Source organism: Ceratotherium simum, chromosome 20, assembly GCF_057802395.1.
Source record: "Ceratotherium simum simum isolate JZ-2026a chromosome 20, ASM5780239v1, whole genome shotgun sequence".
In the NCBI taxonomy this organism is placed as follows: domain Eukaryota; kingdom Metazoa; phylum Chordata; class Mammalia; order Perissodactyla; family Rhinocerotidae; genus Ceratotherium; species Ceratotherium simum.
The window spans coordinates 21,572,468-21,598,570 of NC_141919.1; the positions used below are offsets into that span (position 1 = coordinate 21,572,468).

The 26,103-nt window shown below is 39.3% G+C and overlaps 1 protein-coding gene and 1 pseudogene across 2 annotated transcripts in view; one reads left to right on the forward strand and one right to left on the reverse strand.

Annotated features, from left to right (window-relative positions):
- The window catches only part of PIP5K1B (phosphatidylinositol-4-phosphate 5-kinase type 1 beta), a 287,905-nt gene that overhangs the window by 168,002 nt on the left and 93,800 nt on the right, over positions 1-26,103 (reverse strand). For both annotated transcript variants that reach the window (XM_004440639.3, XM_087444516.1), the window contains exons 2-3: positions 15,075-15,159; positions 7,853-7,921 (exon numbers count right to left, since the gene is read on the reverse strand). In XM_004440639.3, the coding sequence (XP_004440696.1) occupies positions 7,853-7,921 (69 nt within the window). In that variant the 5' untranslated portion in view covers positions 15,075-15,159. The remainder of the gene's footprint in view (positions 1-7,852; positions 7,922-15,074; positions 15,160-26,103) is intronic.
- On the forward strand, positions 11,873-12,611 carry LOC106803562 (dynein light chain roadblock-type 1 pseudogene; annotated as a pseudogene).

Consider the following 26,103-nt stretch of genomic DNA (forward strand, 5'->3'; position numbering starts at 1 on the left):
CCCTGAAGGAACTGGTGCCACAAGTCCGGGGGGTAGAATATTATCTCCTAGAGTCAGTGCTTTGGGAACACCAATGTGATGTTTATTGGAATCAGGGACCAAAAGATGGAGTTTCCACGGTTAATCAGAATGCAGAAGTGCAGCAAACCTGGGTGGCCCTACATAGATGCTCCCTCCAAAGTGAATGCTGAAAGAGGTCACTTAGAAACAAACAGCTCAGGGAAACTGCCTGATAGGAGGTTGGCTTCTCCTCCTACCTAAAGCTGCCAATTGTTTCTGCTTAATTATCTGCAACATCTTGTTTTAAAGTCATAAAGGCACATTTGAAACCGCTTGCTTTAGGACTTAGTGAGGAAGAAGACAGAAGCACAGGGGATCCTATACAGAAGCTGAGGGATCTGGAGGGAAGATCTGCACAGGGGGCGGATGGTAATGGTATAGGATTATACACGCTTCTAAATCGAGTGAGATTATTTAAAAATTCCCCCTCTCTGAACGATGCAGCTCATCTCCTTGCTGCTTAATTTTAAAAACACAACAGCAGCCCAGCACCAGGAGCGCATCTTTCTCTCTTATTTCCAAAACCACTGCTGTTGGGAAGGAGACCATCTTGCTCCGGCACTCGCTGTCTGCTCTCCCACGCCCAGGCCAGACCGGAGCCGGCACCAGGATGCTAAATGACTACTCTCCCCATGAGCCCAGTGCTGGGGGACGCAGTCGCACTGGCTGCCGGGCTCAGCTCTAACAGAACTAATCGAAGTGGAAATCAGAGGCTGAGGGATCTTGCTTTCGCTAACAGAAACAGTGACTTCACTCATTGGTATTCTACTTTTCCCAGGGTGTGTTCACATCTGTTAAATCGTTTGATCCTCACAGCACTGTCAGCCAGTCAAGGTAGGTATTAATTATATTTCATCAACAAGAAAAATCAAGATTCAGATCAATTAGAGAGAATGCCTAAGGTTATACAATTAGTATCTAGAAGAGCTGGACTCACATCCACCCTCTACTTAAAAGGGCAGTTTGGTTTGGGCAAGGTTTTTCAGCATTGCTGCTACTAAGATTCGGATCATTCTTTGTTGAGCCCTGTCCTGTGTATTGTAGGGTGCAGCACTGCTAGCCTCTCCCTCCCAGATGCCAATAGCACCAGCCTCCCAATGTGACAATCAAAATGTATCCAAACATCGCCAAATGTTCCCTGGGCACTGGTTAAGAACTACTAGGTTAGAGTGTTTTGGATTAAGGTGAATTAGGAATAACACTTGGAATGTCAAAGGATCACTCTTCCTACAGACCAGTGTGGTTGCTATTCATGACAACTGCTGCTCAACGCAAAGACAGAGATGTCTCTTTTAAGCTACAGAGTGTACCTCCATCAATGCAGAAAACAAGTGTCTGGTTCTATGGAAGTGGTGGCTTTTTAGAGTCTGAAGGAAAGGAAGAGTGGTCAGGGCATGGGACACATGCCAGCCCCTCCCCCATCTTAAAATGTTACTCATTCCATTTTTGAATACGTAAAACATTCACATGGTTCAAAATTAAATATGCATACAAGGTGCATACAGACAAGTTCCTCCAACTCAAGATTCCTACCACCCGGTTCTCCCTAGCGGCAGCCAATGTTACCAGCTGCCTGTGTATCTTCCCAGAGATATTTTATAAAAGAGCTTGTATGTAAATAAATTCCTCCTCTTAGATGGAAGTATCTCTGAATCACTATCTCACTCATGTTTAAGAGGTCATAAAAGACATCTTTCCTTGTAGTGTGGTAAAGGGCAGGCAATGTTCCTCCTACACCATCACTGCCTGCCTTCACTGGTAGCGAAACTGGCTGAGACACTGGAATTAGATGACAGCCAAGGTCTTGAAAAATAAAACAAAAGAAAATGGAAAAAACTGGGGAACTTGGGTCAAGGGCCCGTTTGTGTTCCAGTCTGGTCAGTTTCCTACTAGAGCATTCTGAGTGTTGTCATCAAATGTGCCTGTCATGCTGGAAATCAGTTAGAGATTCATGGCACACCCTAAGTTGGGGGGCCGGTGCCAAAGGTGGGCAACCTCCATACCTATGGCACCCTGCAGTAGTTATCAAAACGAGAACCTCCCAGTGGGGGCCTATTGGGGGCCTATTGTGGTCAGGCCCAGGAAGGAAGGAAAAGTAGAGAAAGGAGAGGTGACAGGCCTGGAATGACAACTTTTGGGTGGAAAGGTGAAAGAGGACGAAAAACAAAGGGTGGTGGTAAAAATTTCCTGTGCCAGTTCATGCCCAGGTGATGGGGAAACACTGATCAATTCTAATGGACAAATCACAAAATCAAGACATCATACGGCTGGAGATTTTAATCATCTCCCTGACAAAGAACGGCCAGCTACATGACCTGAGATAAGCCACTGAACCACACAGACATCTGTTTATTTTAGAAGGGTGGGGGTGGGGTGGACAATTTCTTCACATATAAGATAGAGAAAACTGAGGTCTTTAGTGTCAGTAATTCACCTGAGTTAAACCATTCTTTTTTTTTTTGGTGAGGAATATTGGCCCTGAGCTAAAGTCTGTTGCCAATCTTCCTCTTTTTGCTTGAGGAAGATTGTCCCTGAGCTAACATCTGTGCGAATCTTCCTCTATTTTTTGTATATGGGATGCTGCCACAGCATGGCTTGATGAGCAGTGTGTAGATCTGTGCCCAGGAACCGAATCTGTGAACCTTGGGCTGCTGAAGCGGAGTGTGCGAACTTAACTACTACACCACCGGCCCGGCCCCTAAACTAGTCTTAAATGGTTGTCCTGCTTTCTTTTAAGTTTATCACCTTGTTAAAAAAAAAATCTCTTCTTCAAACTTCTCTAGTTCCATCAATGGCAGAAAATTTCTAGTAGTTACTCTGATTGAAAGCTTTCAGGTCAGCCTTTACTGTGATTTGTGCTATCATTTCATCACGTCACTAATCTCCAAACCAATCTCGTGGTACCTCACTGCCTAGAACCGCACGGTCCAACATGGTAGCCATTAGCCTCATGGGGTTATTTACATTTAACTTAAAATTAAAAATTCAATCCATTGACACATTGGCCACATTTTAAATGCTCAATAGCCACACACAACTTGTGGCTAGGGTATTAGTGCAGATTACAGAACATTTCCATCATCGCAGAAAGTTCTAATGGACAGCGCTGGCCTAGAACATAAAATCTAAACTCCTCAAACCAGCACTGAAGGCTGGCTGTCATTTAGAGCCAGCCCATCCTTCCAAAATTGCCTGCTACTTTCCCAAAACGCTGACATTTAGCTTTGTCTAGGCCAGGCTCTCCTGTCCCTCCAACAAACCAGGTTCACCCCTGATTCTGTGCCTCTGCTCACCAGGCTCCTCATCACTGAGACAAATGAGTAGGTAAATCAATGCACGGTTGCCTAAGGAGTGGGATCTTCTGCCATGACAAAAAGCAATGAGACATCTATCAAATTTTTATCCCAGCAAAATGTTCTGCTAACAAACAAGTCCAAGAAAAGAACTTTTCCCCGGAAGACTGTAATGAGCTTTGGCCTCGTCAGGACTTGCTGGAGGGTTAAGTGAAATGCCACTTACCTTGGCACTTAACACCAATTTGAGTCGTTGCTTAATTTTTTCACGGGGGCCTATATTTTTTTCTCTTAAATAAATTGGGTGGACATAGGAAGCAGGGACCAGGTCTTACATGCATTTCTTTTGCATCTTCCTCTCCTACCTCACTTCTCTACACAAACAGTGCAGAGGTTGCAAATTGGCCACCACCTGAGGGCCAGATATGATCGATAGCGTGTTGCTTTGTCCAGAGCGTAGTTGTGAAAAATTTTGAATCAGTCGTCAACCTTTAAAAGTTGGGAGATTTCACATGAGAATCCACATTTTTGGTTTCTTGAAAAATCAGTATCTCTAGCAACCCTGAGCGAGCACTCATGCATAGCTCTATTAGCTGGAGCTGAGTGCCACCTGCCCCCTTTAAAGAAGGCGTGTATTCTGTTTATCACTTTTCCTCTGGTTATTTCACTCCCTTGTTACCTGCCTGGCCCCTGGAGGCTTCTGCGTTTACAACTCTTGTGGAAGACAATAAATGAACTGAGAATGGAAATACTACACTCTGTAAACACAGCCAGGCAGCCCTTAATGCCTGTCTTAATGGGCAACATGTTTGTTTTAAGCAGCTAAAATCAAAATTCTTATTTTAGCCATTAGCTGGAGACAATGATCTCACCCACTGATTTTAGCTATTCTTCCTGGGCTGGACAAGTACTGATAATGGCTTAGGGAAATGGTGAACTGGTAGAACAAAAGGCAGCCAGCCTAAATAATCACATGCAAACCATCGAGACTCAGAGGAGAACATTGTTCCATGAACACTGCATGTTTCCTAAAAATGCATGGAAATCACAGCCTTCACGATGCTGAGTGTTGCTGGCAGCTGCCCAATAAATCTGGGGCTTCATACAGAAAGCCTGAGGCTGCTCGTTCACTCTACCCCTATTGATTCCTCCTCTTTTGAACACTTGATTATAGACTGCTGTGTTCTAAAACTGTCTTCATGTCTTGCTTCTCCCACTCAACCACAAGTTCCTTATAAACTCCTTTGAGATCCTTCTCGTGCCTAACACAGTAGATCAGGGGGTTCTTAACCTGGGGTCCAGGGATTGGCTTCAGTCATAAGCAAAACCTAATGGGTTATCAAAGCTCCTTATTAAAAAGGGCATACCGATGGTCAATGCTTCAGGACTGGGAAAAAAACTAACTTTAAGGTATTTGTAAAAAGGGATGATAGCTAATGAAACGCACAGGGGCCTTGATGACACTCATCTGTCTAGTCTGTTAGTTATCAGTCCCAGTTTTTTGTCATTTGCACAAATTTTATGTTTTCATTAAGGTCATGGGTAAAAAATGTTAAGCTACACAGGGTGAACTCATGCATCACACTGTAGAGACTAAGTGAATAGGGAGCAAAACTGCCATTCTGTCCAACCGGAAAGAAACACACTAATCATAATATTTAATCCATGCTTCTGAACCTTGTCTGAAAGGATGCCACAAGAATCTTCCAGGTGCCTTTAATTCAAGATTCATCCAACTTGAGCATTCTCCTTATCTGCAACTAATTTAATGACTCTTAATAGGAAATGTAGTTAGTTCAACATAAACTATATGTTTATGAAACTCTGTAGGGTTGTAAAAGACATGTTTGTCTTCTCTAAATGTATATAAACCATATGTTTACTAATCTACGCTCAAATCATGCCAAGGAACGGTCTCATATCTGGTTTCCAGAATGTACCTTTTCCTCATTTTTGAAGAGGGATGATATTTGCTTATCTCCTGCCTTTTGACAACTCTCCCATTCCCCCAATTTTTCCAGCCTCACACTCAGTAGTTTCCCTATTCTAGCTTCAAGTTATTTCATCTGGGAAATGGTTCATCTGGGCCTAGAAACAAATATATTTGCAATAACTAATATGACTATTATCTCTCCTAACTCCACCATTAACACCTCCAGTGTGAAGATCTTTTTGCTTAATTGAGAAGAATTAAATTGAGTAGTTCAGCTGGGCTTTTACCTGTTAGTAAAGCACTACTTTCCCTAAGTGATCCCTTCTTGCTGTGTATATCAACACCATGTTTATTGATGGCTAAAGTCCTAGGCACTGTGCTGTCTTTTTGGTGCTTTTCTTACAGAGAGGCTACACACCTCCTCCTCCACTGCTTATCTTCCTTTTAAAATCAGAGATCATCAAAAAGATCCCTATGCCATCGCACACATCTCTTATTTATTAGAATTATTGCTCTCTTAGAATCCGACTTTCAGTTTTTATAACCTTCCCAACATTGCTGATTCAAACATCCTGTTAGAGACATTAATCATAGAATCATATCTAAAATATTATCGAAAACCTACTTTACTAAATTCTTGGGCAGGGCACACTTAGCAAACTCCCGGATATCATGGTCACATCCTTTCTATTCCTTTTGCCTCACTAAAGAGCTCCTATAGGTAGGAATTCAGTCAAGAATTTAGTGCATCTTAATGCTGATGGAGAAAATTGCCTGGAACTGATCTGAAATAACAACAGGCTGGCAATTTGACTATCTCTACATTGGTCTCACGCTTGACCGAATTTACTAAGGAGTCCTGGGTAAATGAGAGAGGATTTGGTTTTCTACCTGTGTCTAAAAATAAATAGTGTATTTTTGCCTTTAGCCAGATGCGTGAATTTTATAAGATAACATGACTTCTGAGCTCTTGAATCTTCACCCTACTATTCCCCAACCACATCATCACTTTGGATGGCAACCTCCCTGTTTATATGTCCCGGTTTGGCTGAGCAGAAAAGTCAAAAGAAAAGATATACTAGGAAAAGTATATACACGAAAATGGAAGAAGTACATCATGTTAGTTCCACTACCTGAACACGTGGACTGATCAGATGGCTCACGTACTTCATGACAAAACTTCTCCCTAGCTATCCATTAAATGGTAAAGGTAAAAAAAAAAGTTAAGATATAATAAACCTTTAATACACAAACCTCCTACTCCCAAGAGGGAAGGAGGGCAAGGACTTTTTAAAAGCTAAAATGTGTAGTCAATTTAAAATCAGGGGTACTGGTGCTTAGGAACATATATTACCCAGCAACGTTCTTGAACATTAGCTTGGTTGCTGGGAGCCAAGAATTTATCCAAGTCAAAGAGTGGTAAGGTAAGACACGCTGGGAAGTCTGGAAAGAGATTTTTGTGAAATGGGCTGAAGACAGAGAATCTGAGAGCCTTAGAAAGGAGGGGGGATGGAATTTCACATTAAAATTAAAAAAAAAAATACAAAAGTATGGGCCGGCCCAGTGGTGTAGCAGTTAAGTTCATGTGCTCCTCTTTGGTGGCCTGGAGTTCGCAGGTTCGGATCCCCGGGCACAGACTGACGCACCGCATGTCAAGCCGTGCTGTGGCGGCGTCCCACATAAAGTAGAGGAAGATGGGCACGGATGTTAGCCCAGGGCTGATCTTCCTTGGCAAAAAGAGGAGGATTGGCAATGGATGTTAGCTCAGGGCTAACCTTCCTCACAAATAAAAAAAAAAGAGAAAAAAAAATACAAAGGTAGAAAATGTTCAAAATTGTGGTGGAAAGTAGTGAGTTAATTAAAGGATTCACATACCAGACACAGAACACTGCACACCCACAAGGGCCTTCTTCTTAGGAATAAGAAGCATCTTCAAATAACTGCCTTCTGCAATGTTCTATATCATGGTAAGTGTGGTAGACAGAAAAATGGCCCCCACAGAGGTCCATATCCTTATCTTGTGACCTGTGAATATGTTAGGTTATACGGAAACAAGGAGTTAAGGTTGCAGAGGAAATTAAGGTTGCTAATCAGCTGACTTTAAAATAGAGATTATCCTGGATTATCCAGGAAGGCTCAGTGTAATCACAAGGGTCCTTTAAAGTGTCAGAGTGATATAGCCTAAGAAAGACTGGTCTTAGCTGGCTTTGAAGTTGGAAGGGAATAAGGATACAGAGAATGCAGGTGGCCTCGAGATGCTGGAAAAGACAAGGGAATGGACTCTCCCCTAGAGCCTCCAGAAAGGAACGCACCCTGGTAGACACCTAGATCTTGGCCCAGTGAGACTCATGTCAGACCTGTGACCTATAGAATTGTAAGATAATACATTTGTGTTGTTTAAGTCACTAAGTTTGTGGTAATTTGTTGCAGCAGCAATAGAAATTAAGGCAGTAACTCACATACAACTGCTTTGGAGGAAGGAAAGGCCTGTGACAATATTAACATTCCAAACCATAAAAGTGCTCCTCTTTCTGAGCTGAACAAAGAGAATAAAACACTCACTCACCTTTTTATAGGTTTTTTCTTCGTTTTGTTTCCCAGGTGCTGCATCTCCATTTTCAGCAGCAGACGACATCTACGAGAGAAAAATGAACCTATTTGAATTTACAACTCTACTCTGAAATACAATATGCTAATAATATTGTTAACTAGAGGGTCTATTTTGGTTAATCACGTTTTTGTGGTTATTGCTGTTGTCTCCAAGAAAGAAAGAGATTTCTCAAAATACTAAAAAAATCTTTGTTTCCCAATCTTTCGAAAATAAATCTTTACTTCTAAATCATTTTGGTAGTATGTTTTACTCCATATGCTCTAAGAAAGATGCTAGGGAAGTCAAAGCCCATATCATGTGTATAAGTTTCTTTCTACAAAGCCCTTTTTTAAAAAACTTTTCTTCTGGTTATAGATGCTTCCTGTAAAAATACCTGGAAAGTACCAAAAAATATGAATAAGAACAAAAAAAATTACTCAATTCTACTGCCCTCGGGCAACTCCACTATTCACATCTTGGCATATTTGTTTCCACCTTTTGTTTCATGCACTTTCATACTAAAAACATTATGATACCATTTTACCCAGCATTTTTCACTGAACATTTACGTAATAAACATTTTCCCACTTGATTACAAAAATCTCATTGTAAGAATAATTTTTTCTAGTTGTAAGATACATCACTATGTGAACACAATTGTGTGTTAATAGTTTAGTTAATAATGTGAATATTGAAGGATAGTTGATGTGGTCTAAGGATTTTGCTTCTACAAATAACACAACAATAATTATTTTATGCTTCTATCTTTATCCAACTTCAATGTTTTCTTGGACTAGATTCCTAGAATCACTAGGTCATTAAAAGATTGAAAGCTCTTACTACATATTGCCAAATTTCTTTCCAAGAAGAATATACCCATTCACACTATCAGCAGTGAGTGGGAGCTGGTTTCATTACACGCTTAGCAGTGACTATTATGATTTTAATTATCTTTGCTAATTTGACAGGTGAAAGAAAGCATCTCGATTTTAATTTGCATCTTTGAAAATTAGTAGTGAAGGTTAACATTGTTTATATATCTTTTTTTAGCTTTTTGTATTTCTTCTTTTGAGTTTTTTATTGTTTTGGTCATTTACCTATTGGGGTCTTAGTGTTTTAGTTATTGATTTTCACCTATTATGGTTATTGATATTAGTGGTTTCCTTATTGATTTTTATGTATTAAGGTTATTAATCTGTTTCCAAGTGCATTATCAATATTTTCCATGCTGCTGTCTTTTGCTTTATAATTATGACATGAAGAAGTTTTATATTTTTCATACTCAAAACCACTGACTACTTTTGTGATTTCTTCCAATGCTGTTAGGTAATTTTTTTTTCATTGGGAGATTATCACATGTTTAAACATATGTTCATCTCACTTTTTAATGATAAGATTTTTGCATTTAACTTTTAATTCATCTGAATTTTTAAAGCCAGTTACTTATGTGGTAAACAAGGGTAACTACATAATCAGGGAACCATGATATTTAAGGGTCTTAAGTTAAACTGCATGAAGAGCATTCTATACACCAAGGAGGGATAAAACTTATGACTTTCTCATAAGCCTTTGAAGCATATTTTAAATTCTGGGCTTTTAATAAATATAGCATGTCCTAAACCTAAGAATTTATCAGCCATTTTTCTGCACTGGAACTAAATGACTGAGTTCACCCACACTACCATCCAAGAAAATGAAAGAATGGATCATGGGGAGCCAACCTCATCAGACCTATTACTGCCCACCAATCAAACCATCCTCTTAGATAAATTTTCCATTCCACTTGTGTCCATTCAATTTGTCCATATTAGAACAGGGAGTTTTCAAGGACAGATGTTTCATACACTACTGCTTCCCATGCTGTATCTGCTTAATTCACTTAAACAATAGTTGATTTTGTCACAATGAATGTGACAAAAGTTAAGAATTCCCAAACATAAAAAGCTTATTTAAGTTGTGCAGATCCCAGGCCGGCCCCTTGGCTTAGCGGTTAAGTGCGCGCACTCCACTACTGGCGGCCCGGGTTCAGATCCCGGGCGCGCACCGACGCACTGCTTCTCCGGCCATGCTGAGGCCGCGTCCCACATACAGCAACTAGAAGGATGTGCAACTATGACATACAACTATTTACTGGGGCTTTGGGGGAAAAAAAGGATGAGGATTGGCAATGGATGTTAGCTCAGAGCCGGTCTTCCTCAGCAAAAAGAGGAGGATTAGCATGGATGTTAGCTCAGGGCTGATCTTCCTCACACACAAAAAAAATAATAAAATAAATAAATAAATTGTGCAGATCCCATCACCTCTCACTGACTCAAGGACATCACTCCTGCAATTTTCCCCTTTCTCTCTTCATCACCAATTTTTCGCTCTATTTCATTCCCATCAGCATTCTGCCATTTCTTCCATCTTAAAAAGAGAAAGCCTTCTCTTGATTCCACTTGCCCCTCATTTCCTATTCCCCCTTGTCGAAAAACTCCTTGAAAAAGATCTCTCTACTCCTTGAAAAAGATGTCTCTACTCTCAATCCCCGATTCCTTTTCTCATCTTCTCTAACACACTCCAGTCATGGTTTTGCTCCCACCACTACCCTAAGAATGTCCTCATCTAGGTCACCAATGACCTCCACGTTGCCAAAACCAGTGGCTAATTCTAAGCCCCCATTCTGCCTGACATATCAGATTACTGACACAGATGATCACTCCCTCTTCCTTAATTTTCTTCACTTGGCTTCTAGAGCACCATACTATCTTGGTTTTATTTCCGCCCCGACTAACTTCTTGGTAACATTTCAGCCTTCTTAATTGGTTCCTTTTCCTCTCTCCCTAAACTCTTAGTGTCAGACTGTCCAGGACTGAGTCCCTGGTTCTCTTCTCTATTCATACTCTCTTTGGGATCTCTAAACACCATCTAGATCTCTCTTTGAACTCCAGACTTGCATATCCAATTGTCTTCTTGATATCTCTACTTAGATATCAAATAGACACCTAAAATTCAGCAAATCTAAAACAGAATTCCTGATATTCTCTCCCAAATTTCCTTCACTTATACCTTCCCCATCTCAGTTAACGGCCTCTCCAACTTCTTGCTGTTCAGGCCCCAAATCTTGGAGTCCTCCTTCTTTTATACCACAGTCAATGTGTCAGCAAAGCCTTTGCAAGACATGCAGAATCCAATCACCTCTCACCACCCCTGCTGCATGTTCCTGGGCAGAGCCATCATCTTCTCATGCGTGGATGACTTGCATGGCCTCCAGTAGGGCTTGCTGGTGCCACTCTTGCCCTCCTACAATCTACTCTTACTATAGTAGCCAGAGTGATCTGTCCTTAAACCTAATGAGATCATGCCACTCTTCCCTTAAGACCCTACAATGATTTTCCATTTCACCCAGAGTAAAAGCCAAAGTCCTTACAATGGCCTGTGAGGTCCTACATGATTTACCCATCCTCTTCCCATTCCTTCTCTGACCTCAGCTCCTCTGAGTACCTCCCCTCAGTCCCCCTCACTCACTCTGCTTCAGATACTCTCTGTTGTTCCTCAAACACATCAGAACACTGCTGCACTAAGGCTTTTGATGGAGCTATTCCCTTTGCCCAAACCGTCTTCCCCAGAGACCTACTTATCACCTTCAGGTCTTCCCTCAAATGTCAACTTCTCTTTGATGCTTAGCTCCACCAGCCTATTTTAAACTGCAACCTGTTCAGCTCCTCCCTGTGCCCACACTCCTGTTCCCACTTAACCTGCCTTCTTTTTTCTTTTCTCTTTTTTCTGTAGTGCTCATCAGTGCCCAACATACTATATAGTTTACTTATCTACTATAGTGAGTTTTTGTTTGTTCTGGTCCGTCTCCTCCTGAAGACTTTAAACTCCACAGAGGCAGAGATTTTAGTCTGTTTTGTTCACTGATGTACCTCAAACACTTAACTGTACCTGGCACATAGTAGGTGCTCAATAAATATTTATAGAACGAATAAATAAATCTATAAGAAAGATAACAAGATGCCATTAGATCAATGTAGGCAGCATCTGATTCCATCTACTGGGTGCTTTGTGCTTGTAAGAGAGCTGACCCCCTGAAGGAAGGCGATAAAGACATAACTTATGTCACACCATCAATCACATTGTACACAGGATTCCTTGGAAGGTGCGAGTGGTGTAGCAACTTTATGGAGTAAATGGCAGTATCATCAACTTGTGACTTCCTCCATTAATGCAAAAGACTTAGGCTGTAGGTGTTTCAGTAGAAATAATCTCCATGTAGGAGTTAAGCCATTTTTTAAATGTAAAATGCTACTGAGTATGCCACATTTTCATTTTCCTGACATAACCAGCTCTCAAAACTATCTGCAGATAATGTGTCCTGGAAGCTTAATTTGTGTCAGGCGCGGCTAAGCGCTTCTGTGTCTTGGCTTTCCTCCTCACCCCAGCTCTGTGAGGCAGAGGTGGAGGAGACACTGGAGAGACTTCACAGTCAAAAGGGTCTGCAGGGAATCATCGTGGTGAACACAGAAGGCATTCCCATCAAGAGCACCACGGACAATCCCACCACCACACAGTATGCCAACCTCATGCACAACTTCCTCTTGCAGGCCTGGAGCACCATGCACAAAATTAGCCCCCAGAATGACCTCCTCTTCCTTCAAATTCACTCCAAGAAAAATGAAATTATAGTTGCAACAGATAAAGACTATTTCCTGATTGTGATTCAGAATCCAACTGAATAAGCCACTCTCTTGGCTCCCCACATCATTACTTAATTTAATGCCCCCCAAGAATAATAGTGTTAATCATGTCAACCGACTGGCTGGTGGAAATCACCTGAGAGCCCACTCAGACCAATCCAGTGACCAACGGTGGGCTGCAGCTTTGCCCACCCCACCAAAGTCATCCCTCTGCTGGCCAGTTGCCTCTGACTTCCCGGGAGGGCCCTCTTTCTTCACCTCCTGGTTTTGGAGCAAGAGTTGTGAGAAACCCACATCCCGCTTCCTTCTGACCTTCAATTCACTTTGTCACCCTTGGAAAAGGCTCTTTTTCTTTAACTAAAAGTAATGGAAATAATTAAAAAAAAAAAAAAAAACCCTATCTGTAAACTAATTTGGAATTAAATTTCAAAAAATATGAGGAAGGCTCCTCGATTATTTTAACCAAATGTACAATTATTCATTATTTTTCAATCATTTTAAAATTAAAAGTAATTTTAAATTTAGAATTTTGAAAGTAATATTGTTTTTTTTCCCCTAAGAAAAGTAAAACAGATATTTTATTTGAAAAAAATATAGGGGCTGGCCCCATGGCCAAGTGGTTCAAGTTCCACGAGCTCTGCTTTGGCAGCCCGGGTTCACTGGTTTGGATCCTGGGCGCAAACATACATCACTCAGCAGCCATGCTGTGGCAGCATCCCACATACAAAAAATAGACGAAGACTGGCACAGGTGTGAGCTCAGAGACGATTTTCCTCAAGCAAAAAAAAAGAGGAAGTTTGGCAAAAGATGTGAGCACAGGGTGAATCTTCCTCAGGAAAAAAAATATATATATAAAGAAAGACATAAAACTATCACTTTTAATCCAACTACCTAGAAATAATAATAGTGAATATTTGGCTATTTTACCATCTTATCTTTTCCAAATGTGATTTTTTTAAACAAAACTGCCATCACACGTTCTATACAATTTTGTATTTGCCCTTTTCACTTAACTTTATGTCATAAACATTTTCAGCATTACTAAATACTAATTAGAAACAATTTCTAATGTCTGAGTAATTCTATCATAAAAATGCATCTCAATTCAATATTTATTAATGGACATTCAGGATGCTTCTTATTTTTCTGTTACAAATAAAACTGTACTGTGTTCTTACACTTATATTTCCAGCAGAATGTCTAACTGAGCTGTCATAGATTCCTAGAACAGTGACTACTGGGTAAAATATCAGATCTACTTTATAGCTCTACCAGCATCAAATATTTTCATTTAAAATCAAACAAAACATTTTACCAATTTAACTTCAGGCAAAAATATCATTTTATTTTGCATTTATATGATTAACAGTAAGGACAAATATTTTTGTTATGTTTATTTGGTTATCTGAAATTTCTTTAGTGAATTGTATGTAGAAAACTTTAGCCCATTTCTATACTGGGTATGTTTGTGTCTCTAATTTAGTATGTATTAATGATAATAGGTAAGAGTAGGATTTTCTTTAGCCTTCAACTGTTTAATAGAGCCAACAGAATGAAGACCTCCCTAAAGAATGCCATTTCAGTAATTTCACTTCTAAGACTTGGCAGCTTTTAAAACTAAACAACTTCGAGAGCAACTCTGAAGGGTGCTTGAAAAAACTACTTTAATGAGGCGTTGACTAATTGGCATGAATGAAGGACAGATGACGAGATAGTCTTTTTTATTACTTTGTAAATCCCCTCTGACTGCACAGTAGGGAAGAGGAGGAGAGAAATAGGTAAACTTCTATTTTTTAAAAAACAGTTCCCTTTAAGCAGCACAAAATAGAGAATAATGACAAAGGGAGGCCATGAAAAGTCACCTGGATTCAAGGTTTTTTTCTGTAGGGTGAAAACGAGCTGCCTGCGGATGTTCTGGTAAACTGCAAACGGCTATTACAGTGGGCACAGTGGTAATTACTATTCGTTCCTAGATTTGCTGTGTTCCTGCACCAGTTAAGGTGTATCATTTATAACTATGGAAGCCAAGGTAAGTATGGATTAAAAACATTGTTTTTAAAAACATTACAATCATATATATATATTTCTACACACTCATAAAAGGAAGGAGGAAAGAAGTTCACAGAAGTACTGGTGATTATCCATGGATGACGGGAGTATGAACGCTTTGGGTTTTCAATTTTATATTTTGCTATACTCCCCAAGTATTCTGCAGTGAGCACTGCTACATTTCAAAATCAGGAAAACACTAATGTTATTAAAGAATTTAACTACACACAGTAATTAATAGCCGAGACCACATCTCCTGGTTTCTGTTCCTTTAGGCACGCTGACATTCACAAAATTTCCCATGTTTCTATTTGCTTGTTGTTTGTTTTAAATTTGATAATGTCAAAGTTAACGGTTATGAACTAGATATATGATTTAGAATATGTGTAAATAAATATAAAATAAAAGAGGTAAGGGCTCTATAATGTGTCAGTTGGAATTAACTAAAACTACAGACTCTATTTCCTTACCTTTGTAAATGAAATGGCAAGTCATCTGCAGTTGGTCGTGATGGGTGGCCTATTCATTGTTGAGACTGTTTTCCTTCCTGGGTTCCTGTTAAAATAAAAATCACTGGTTATTATTTACTCATATCTCCACCTCATCTCCCAGAAAGGATCAGAGAGGCTATAGGGATACATACAATTAAATCAGTTAAAACTAAAATAAAGGAAGGAATGTGTGCGATGGAAAAATAAAGGTGAGGAATGAGACGACGTCGGCAGTATGGGGTATGCATAGAATGTAAGCCATGTGACCCTATACAGTTGCTGAATACCCTGCACAGTCTCCAGTTTGACTCCAAGATTCCTAGTGGCCACAGCAAAGGAAGAAATGATCAGTTACCTAAATGCCTAATGTCCATAAGATAAAAGCAAATCAGTTGCTCAAATGAACCACAGGTATGGGGGGATTCAGGCTGGAGTGGAAATTTCTCCTGTGGGTCTTCATAAAGGAGACCCCATGTGAATTGTGGGCAATTTTTCAATATAATCCCCATGACAAATCAATTGTGATTTTCATGAGGGTTGTTTAGATGACACAACCTCAAAGAACAGTTCAACAAACCTCTTTTGTTATAATTATGTTTTTATACAGAAGACATGCTTGTTCATGGTAACCAACTTTAAAAATACAGAGAGGTATAAAGTAAAAATGAATAAGGTTCAGAGGCCGGCCTGGTGGCCTAGTGGTTAAGTTCGGCAGGCTCTGCTTCAGTGGCCCAGGTTCACTTCCCTGGTGTGGACCTACACTACTCATCAGTAGCGGTGCTATGGCGGTGACCCACATACAAAATAGAGGAAGACTGGCACAGATGTTAGCTCAGGGCAAATCTTCCTCAAGCAAAAAAAGAGGAGGATTGGCAACAGATGTTAGCTCAGGATGAATCTTCCTCAGCAAAAAAAAAAAAAAAAAAAAAAAATCCTACCCATATCCCCCACCTGAGATAACCAATGTTAACAGTTTATTGTATATCCTCCCCAAATCTTTCCTATGCTTGTTTATACACACACACATTTATTTCTCCCACTAACTCTTACCAGTATATTTTAGATATTTTTTCAAATATATATATCTAAATCATTTTTAAATAACTGTATCACATTCCACAAGATAGATATACCATCATTAAATCAGCCACTCCCTTGTAGATGAACATTCAGACTGTTTCCAGGTTTGGCTACCATAACCAGAGGAGGAATCAATAGCCTCATTCAAACATCTTTATAGTACTAGTACTTTTATTTCTGTGGAAAGAATCCTAGAAGGTGGTTCAAACTTGATAAACGCATTAACTATTTGAAAAACCACTGCTATATTCCTTTATGTAAAAAGGTTGAAGCAATTAGTCCAACGGGTCATGAAAAGTACCTGCTTATTGACATACTTATCAGTACTGGATGTTCGCCGTCTTTAAAATGTTTGCCAACTTGATGGGCAGATAATGGCATCTCAGTTGTTTTAATTCACATTCTCTTACCACTAATGGAGCTTATCCTTTTCACAGGTTTTTGGTGATTTATATTTCCATTTCTTGCCCTTTGCTTATTTTTATACTGTGCTGTTTATCTTTTGTCTTTTATAATCAATTTGTAAGATCTCCTAGTGTATTAAACATTAACTCTGTCATATGAGTTCCAAGCCAAGCTATTGTTCACCTTTTGGCTTTGTTCATGGCATCTTGTCATGTAGACATTTTTAATTCTTATATAGTCAAATCTGCTAATTTTTCCTTTATGGATTATGGATTTACTGTCTTACTTGGTAAGACAATTAACCTGATTTTATACATGTATTCTCCTATATTTTCTTCTAATACCTTTATAGCTCTATTTTTAACACTGGATCTTTACTCCAAATGGAATCTAACCTCATCCTCCCGCAGATGGACAGCTAATTGCCCCAACATCATTGACTTTATAATCTATCTTTTCCCTGCTGGAAAGATATACCACCTTTAGCGTACATTAATTTTCTTGTATAACTCAATCTATTTCTGGACTCTCTACTATATGCCAAAGACCTACTTGTTGGTTCCTGAGCTAATATATAATATTGTCTTAAATATAGTAATATGATAGCACGCTTTGATATCAGCTGGTGCAAGTTCCCCATATCAACTATTTTTCTTCCATGTTTAGCAATTTTCTCACATATATTTTTATAAAATCATATTGATTGATCTGACAACATGTCCCCCCCCTCCAAGTTGGGATTCTGATTGGAATTATATTAAATTTATAGACGCATGTGGGAAGGACTGATATCTTTGGAATTCTGAGTTTTCTCATTCATCAACCAATATAGTTGTATTTCTTCAAATGATATGTCTTTTACTACAATACTATATATTTTTGCGTTTGTCTTATGTCTTACTAAATTCATTCCTAGATATTTTAGTTTGTCACTCTTTTAAATTGGGATTTTTCTATGTGCGTGTCTAACCGGTAATTAATTCATACAAAAAAAAAATGACTGGGTTTCATGTATTATCTTTTAGGCAGTCATTTTACCAAATCCTCTTATAGAATTTTAAAAATTCTTAGGTAGAGGCTCAGTCACATCACCTGTAATATTTATACAGCTTACTTCTTTTTCTTATTGTATTACTGAACTTCTAAAACAGTGTTGAATAATAGCTGAGTAGTAGTAGTGGTGCCAGGATTAATAACATAAGCCTACAGTAGTCACCACCCAACATAACACGTTTGTTTCTTTGGTAGCATAGCCAGTTCTTTCTGCTATACCCTAATTTTATTTTATTTTTTATTAGAAACATCTGTATCAAATGCATTTTCAGCCTCAGTTGGTATAATCATACAATTGTTCTCTTTTATTCTGCCGTGTCAATATATATAACGTTGAGAGATTTCATTATGCAAAATCATTCTTATATTTCTAGAATAAACTCTAACTTTAAATTGGATGATTGTTGTCCCCTCTTTATCAGATTTTGATATTAAGGAGTTGATACTTTTCATAAAATTGGAAGGCATTTGCTCTTTACGTTCATTCAGATTTTTTCTATGAATATTCATTTCTTGGAATTTATAGACTCTCTTTGGATCAAATTTTAGCAATTTATATTTTGTTAGAAAAACATCAATTTCCTTTAGATTTTTAAACTTGTTGCCACAAAGTTGCACATAATACTCTCTTACTGAATTCTTTTAATCCTTTTGGGATCCAGGTAATGTCTTTTTCCTTATTCCTGATGTTGTGTGTGTGTGTGTATAGTGCATACATGAGTGTGTATTACATATGTTGTGTATATATATTCTTAATGTTGTAAATATAATGTTCTATATATATTTTCATTAGTCAGAGTTTCCCTTTCTATTATTTGTTTTGTGGCCATTACCATTAATTTTAGCTTTTATTGTTAATAATATCTTCTTTCTTTTGGTTTTTAAAAAATGTCTTAGATGCAATACTTAGTTTATTTTTCATTCTTTTTAAAAAATAGTACCATAAGCACTTAGGCTACAAAGTATTCCTGAATATATTAATGATTTCTCCATAAGGTTTTTTTGTGTGTATGTGAGGAAGAAGAGCCCTGAGATAACATCCATTGCCAATCCTCCTCTTTTTGCTGAGGAAGACTGGCTCTGGGCTAATATCCAGGCCCATCTTCCTCTACTTTATATGGGACACTGCCACAGCATGTGTCGGTCTGCGACCAGGATCTGAACCTGTGAACCCCAGGCTGCTGAAACAGAGCTCACAAACTTAATCGCTATGCCACCAGGCCAGCCCTCTCCATAGTTTTGATATGAAGTGTTCTGTTTAATTAATTTCCAGATAATTTGTCATTTTGGATTTAACTTTCAACTTGATTCAGGAATCACATATAAGAGAGTTTCTTAATTTCAATTATTTACATTTTAATTATTATACTTTCATTGCCAATTTCTTATTTTATCACACTTGGGTCAACAAAATGGGATGAATAAAATATCTTTTTCTCCCCAAATTAAGTCTTTCCCTATGGCCATAGAAATAGATTTTTTGTAAATGTTCCATAGATACGAGAAAAATACACATTTCCAGTTTACAAGGTACAAAATCACTGTATCATTACCACCCTATATCATTGTCTACTTTGTCAAATTATAAAAGAAATACATTAAAATTCTCTAATCTTATTATAGTTTATCATGTTCTCCTGTATTTCACTTTTTGTTTTTTGCCTTAAAATGTGCATAACAATGCTGGCCACTATATAAAGGAAGTACACATAATAGTGTCCTTGTGAATTGTACTCTTTATCCTTAAAAGTATCTTTTCTTTTCTTATTTAATAATTTTGGTCCTGGGTTCCATTAGTTGATGCTAATATCCCCATTTCTGCTTTCCTTTTATTTGTATATGCTTGCATATCCTTGTCTATTTCTTTATCTTCAACTTTTTTAGTTGTCATTTTGTTTTAACTGTATTCTTCACAAATAGGTTAAAACTGAATTTTTGTTTTGTTTTTGCCAACATAGGAGTCTTTGTCTCTTGAAAGGGGACTTCATCAACTTCACATCTATTGTGATAAGATTATATTTGGTTTGTTTCCATCATATTTGTTTACTATTAATTACATTTATTGTTTCTGAACTTATTTTTACTTATTCTTTCTTTGCTGGATTAATCAAGTTTATAATTCCATTTTTTCCTCCTCCTAATTAAAAATTTTTATCCAATATATATTTGCTCAGTTATCTATTTTTAAATCATTAAAAAATCTATATTTTTCTATCAAATAAAATGACTTTATGCCATCCCCACAACCCAGACATTTTTCCCTTGGCCTACTGTGGTAGACACGTGGATGCACCACGCAGATCTCCCTTCGAGGAGCGAAGGTTGCTCACCACTGAGAGTGTGGTCAGCAGACACCTCCAGCTGTCAGCCCCTTCAGGGTCTGCCTCTGCAGAGAGCCACCTCACCCCAGGGCATGGCCTCTCTGGGGCTGCCCATGTCCTGTCCACATCCTGCCCGGACTGAGTGACCGGGCAGCTCCCCATCGAGTTGGCCCCTGGCTTTGTGGGTCCTCCATGGGAGTTTGACGTCTCCCTCTGGTTGCCCAACTGCGCTTCCTCCCTCCTCCTTCCATGTTTGTATTAGCGTCCAAACTGCGAGACTTAAAACGACAGAAATTTATTCTCTCACAGTTCTGGAGGCTAAAGTCCAAAATCAAGGTGTCAGCAGGGCCCTGCTCCTCCTGAGGCTCTAGCGAGAATCCTTTCTCGTCTCTTCCTAGCTTCTAGGGGTGGCTGCTGATCCTTGGCGTTCCTTGGCCTGCAGCTGCATCACTCCAGTCTCTGCCTCTGTCATCACACAGCGTTCTCCCTGTGTGTCTCTGTCTTCACATGGCATTCTCCTCTTCTTAGAAGGACACGAGTCCTATTGGATTAGGGCCCACCCTAATGACCTCATCTTAACTTAATTACATCTGCAAAGACTCTATTTCCAAATAAGGTCACATTTCACAGGTACCAGGGGGTTAAGGACTTCAACATATCTTTTTGCAGGATACAATTCAACTCATAACACAGGTGTTGAGCCCTAATAAACATCTTGTACCCAAAACTCTGCCCCAGTGCCTGCTTCCAAAGAGCCCAACCCATGACATCTCTTCTCTCTTCGTCATCCACAAGAGGAGATATTTGGAACAATTTTACTCTCTCACTGACTGCTCCATTCTAAACTATTCAATACCTCCTTAGTTGACATGGCTCTTCCGTCTCAAGAAATCTTAATTAACAATTTATAGTCTATAGTCACATTATCATCATTTATTTAGACTTGATCATAAGTTTTACAAGGTTCGTTGCTCATCATTGTTTCTTTGACACTTCATTTTCCCCTATCCTGACACCTTTGTTCTGATACAATTTTCATTTGGTTGGAACAATTCTTAAGTCATTTTCTCAGAAGAGGCACATGGCTGGTCCACTTTGAGTCACTCCATGCAGAAACGTCTTTCTTTTGTCCTCACATATGACTAGATCTTTTGGCTGGCACAGGATTCTTGGCTCACAGTCCTTTTCTTTCGTCTCTCTATAAATATGGTATTGTTGTCTTCTTGCTTCCTGGCTTACAGATGAGTAGTTTCATGCTAGTCTGATGCTCCTGTGTTGGTAATTTACTGGTTTTCTCTGTCTAGAAATCTATGCGAGTTTTCTCTTTTAACACACAGTTCAACAATTCCATAAGGATAGATGTCTTTTTCATTAATCTTGCCCAGTAAAGGGAAACTGACAAGAAGTTATTACATGGAGATCTGATGACTTGACTTAAACCATGAATAATATTTAGGCTATCTAGATGAAGAATGAATGGACTGCATATCCTTCAGGCAGTCCTCTGTTAATAGTATTTCTCATAATCAACCTTTTGATAAAAATTGAACAATGGAGAACTCAGTTTTAGTCTCTGGCAAGAGCCTGGAATGCAGAAATTCTAGTGGCCAAGTAAGGGCATCATCATAAGACTCAGGTCTCCTTAGGAAGTGTGTTAATATGTAATCTGACGTGAGACTCCCAGTTAGAACTTATTTTCTTAAATGATTTCTGACATTAAACAGAACCAACTTATGGTATCTTATCATTAGATCATTGAGACACCAGCTCAGCTAACAATTATACATGCCAAGCAATGAAATTTTTTTGACTAGTTGATTGCTTATCTATCCTTTCTGGTATTTACTATCCGGATTCTGTTAGCTTAAGGAATAAATAATTTACACTATTTTTTTTCTTTTTTTAAAATTTTATTTATTTATTTTTTTCCCCAAAGCCCCAGTAGATAGTTGTATGTCATAGTTGCACATCCTTCTAGTTGCTGTATGTGGGATGCGGCCTCAGCATGGTGGGAGAAGCGGTGCATCGGTGCGTGCCTAGGATCTGAACCCGGGCCCCCAGCAGCGGAGCGCGTGCACTTAACCACTAAGCCACGGGGCTGGCCCCAATTTACACTATTTTATAGCTTTCTATATTTCTATGCTTTCACTCAATTTGAGGGAAGGAAAGACACTATCATTTATTGAGTAACAACTATGTGCAAGATGCTGTCACATACATCACCTCATTTAATCTGGCAAAGAATTCCTTGGCATTCTCCAATTTAGCTCGTGCTGTTTTAACACTTGTAATTGACTGTCCTATAACATCCATAGGATGCAGTCAGTTTTAATTTTGCCAAGGCAGGTTTTCTTGCTATGAGACTGGGTTGTAGAAGTGAAGCCCTCAGTGGATGAATGAACACGGTGATCCCCCCAAGCACCTCCAGCTCAGCCCAGCTTTCTTGCTCTCTACACCAGCGCTGGGCGTCAGAACCACCGGGCGAGCTTTTTGAAAATTCCGATTCTTGGGCCACACACCCAAACCACCCAACTAAATCACTACCCCTGGTAGTGGTGGGACTGCGGAATCAGTATTTCCAGCATGCTTCACAGGCTTGGGATCGTCTAAGCTATGCTGACCAGTAAAGGCAATAAAGATGTTTTATCACTTCAACAGAGTTGTCAGGGTCCAGTAGGGACAACAGAAACCATTCCGGGTGTGTTAAAGAAAGGGAATTTAATACATGGAACTAGTTATAAAAGTGATGGGTTAGCGAAAAGCTAAGCAAAATATGATGATGAAACTCGGAGATTAACGCCAGCAGGAAGCCATTACTGCTCTTAGGGCTAGAGGCACGCCATGAAGGGGGAGAGTCAACAGACCTCAAAAGCTGGGGCGAGGACATCACGGTGAGGCTTGCCTGGCACAAGTTGGAACTACAGAAGGAGGGGTATGCTTGGAGGCGTGGAGAAGACAGTCAGTGTTGCAGACACCCCCCGAGAGAGAGGGGGGAGAACACTCTGGATTCTCCCTTCCCCCCCCTCCACCTGCCAATTCCTCTCTATGGCTCCCACAGGCCAGCCCACTGAAAACCATCTGGTAATGGGGGCCTGAGAAATAAATCCTATAGGGGATGACTGCCCTCTGATACAGACCAGGAGAAGAGTGAGGAGTGGCTCTGAGGACAAATGAGCCAATGATGGGCCACAGGATGAAATACAAAACTGTAATGAAAGTGGGAAAGCAGTTATGAGCTAACGATATGCATAAGAAGTATGATTCTCAAAGTAGTGTGGACTGGGAGATAGGCTAGGAGCTGGTACAAACATTTCTATGGGGATTTGCAAAGAGCTTAAATAGATCACTAGGAAGTCGCCAGGGTCTAGTGCAGCCTCTTTATTAAGTGTAAGACTGAGGCTGTGAGTAGGACAATTTCCCGGAGGTCATGTCAAGAGGTGGTAGGGCTGAAATTTGATCCAGAGTTGTCTGACTTCAAATCTACTGCTCCTTCTCCCACACCACACTCTCTCTCCTAGTTATTTGAAAAAACAATTAGAAGATTATCTAATAAATATTGCACTGCATTTTTCAATTTGTAAATGCAATCAAAAGGTTAGCCAACAATATTAATTTACATAATTATTTCCTGTAAAACTTGTTCTACATCCATGAGTCTCAAGCTAGAGTGCATTTCCGAATTTACAAGGTGGTAGGGGAGCTTTTTAAAACTATAGTTACCAAAAATCTTAGATATAGTACACTTGGGGGCCATATTCCAGTTACTCACCAGCAACCCTTCCAACCTCTAAATCCCCAGCTAGGGCCATAGAAGTTGGTATTTTTAATTTGCCACAGATGAGTTTGCTCCTCATGTGAGGCCAAATGAGGGGGAAAATGGCTAATAACCTAATTACCCAACTAAGTAGGCCAACCTGTAGATGCAAGAGGTGAGGGACACTAGCCACAGTCCTTACTGGTCTTCTCATAAAAACAAACACTTCATTAAACACTGATGAAGCAAAGCAACAAGGACCAATGGGAAGAACACTGGAGGAGGCCTCTGAAGGTTTGAGTTTTATGTCCATTTCTGCTGCTAATTCTCTGTGACCTTGAGCCCTCGTCCACTTCTCTTCTACCATGAATCTTGCTGACTCTATTAGATAGTGCTTCTCCTTTGGTGCCATTGCCAAGTTTCTTAGGTAGAGCCGCACCTCAGATCCTCCTTGGAATGAAGAGGAGACTCATTAATTATCTGATCATTATGAGTGCAACTTGCCCTATGGGAATTGATCTTCTACAAGATAGTCATATTCAAATGTTTTCATGCCATTCAGGCTACGTATGTTAACATTTCCTAGAATGTTTCCCAATAGAGAAAGCAATTAAAAAAATAATTTGGGCCTCGGTCATGACTGTGTGTTAATGTTAATCATCTTTGTTTAAACTATGCTCTTCTTAGTTCATTTTCATTATCTGCCAGTGAATTAATTCACTCATTCATTCATTCAACAAATATTTATTGAGCATTCCATGTCAGGCAGTCAGCTTGGCCCTGGAGCCATAAAGACAAAGACAGATCCTAGTCTTCAAAGAAGTCACATGGATAGGAGAGACAGACTTGGGGACAGCTACGATAAAATGTGACATATGCTTTACTCTGGGTTCTGGGAGGAGGAATTGCCAAGTTCAGCCTGTGGGATCATGGAAAGCTTCATTTATGAGGAGCACTGAAGAAGGACTTAGAGCAGTTGTCCCAGGACACTAGGTTGAGAGGAAGAGGATGAGGAAGATACCAGGCACCAGGGTGTCTCACTTAAAGAAACACCCAGCAGCATGAAGGAGCATATTTATCATATTTTCATGGGTGTACTCTGAGATCATAAATCTCACATTTTAAGAATTTATCCAGAAGCAGCCCAAGGTTTAGGATGTTATTTAAAGGGTTAAAAACAGACTTCTGGATTGCTCATTCCATCTATAATCATAAGTCCCTGTTCAATCCTTTGCCTGAATAAAAACACATTTGTGAAAATTTATATGTTTTCATGAAAACCTAGAAAGCCATTCTTAGGAAAATGTCAGCCTTCTGAATAGTTTTGCTGGGTAGTATTGCAGTCTTTCTTCCAGTGCACTTAAAAAGAGGTTTGATACCTTTTTAATGTGGTTTTGGCAATAAACAACAACAGTAACAAAACACACAGGAAAAATCAAAGGCTTAAAAATGTGGTGGGTTATTTTCCAAGGCTTAAATACAAGCAACAAAAATACACCAAACTGAAAACAATCCTTGATTGTTCTACAAAGCAGAAATGCCTATATTTTTCAGACCAGGAAAAACTTGTTACATTAATAAATCACAGACTAAGATTTTTTTTTTTTGTTAGAATGTTTGCATAAACTCTCAAAGAAATGCAGAAAATCTGTATGGTAAATATTTGTACAATGGAGGCCACCTATACACACATATGTTCTGACATATGGTAGGTTACACATTTGTATGCTCAGAAGCTATAAAAATAGAACCATGGTGCTCTTATATTCAATGTAAAGCTCCCCTCTTCTTACCAATGAAAATAATTTAAATGAGGTTTCATTGCACATATCTAATATTTATATAACTGAGCCACTGCCAAAACCAATTCTAAACGATGGCACCTGCTTGCTAGGAATCCAAAGGGAGACCAATCAAAACAAATTGTAGGGCTCTTACATTCTCTCATGAAACACATTCATCAGCTCTCAGAATGGCTCTCACAAAGTGAATAAACAGAATAGCTATAAATGGCGATGACAAAGGCTCAGCATAAAATGAACCACTTGTAATTCATTTTCCCAACAAAGGTTGTGCTCAAAGAATCCATAAGCCTTTTCAAACCAAGCCTTCACTGCAAATATTAGACAGAAGAAAGTAGCCCATGAAAATAACTGTGAGGGATGTGTGCTTTCAGGCCAGTATAACTCACAGCCTTTCATGAAAACACCATGAGTGCCCAACCTTCTCCTGCCCTGATTTTCATTTTAAATACACAAAGGCAGAGTGTGTGTTTGTGTGTTGGGTGGTAGTGATGGAGGGTAGAGGGAAAAAGATGAGAGTCAGGAGACTCTGTGTATTTGTATGTGTAAATGCACACACAGTCATGTATGATGTGAATTTAGTCATAAATACA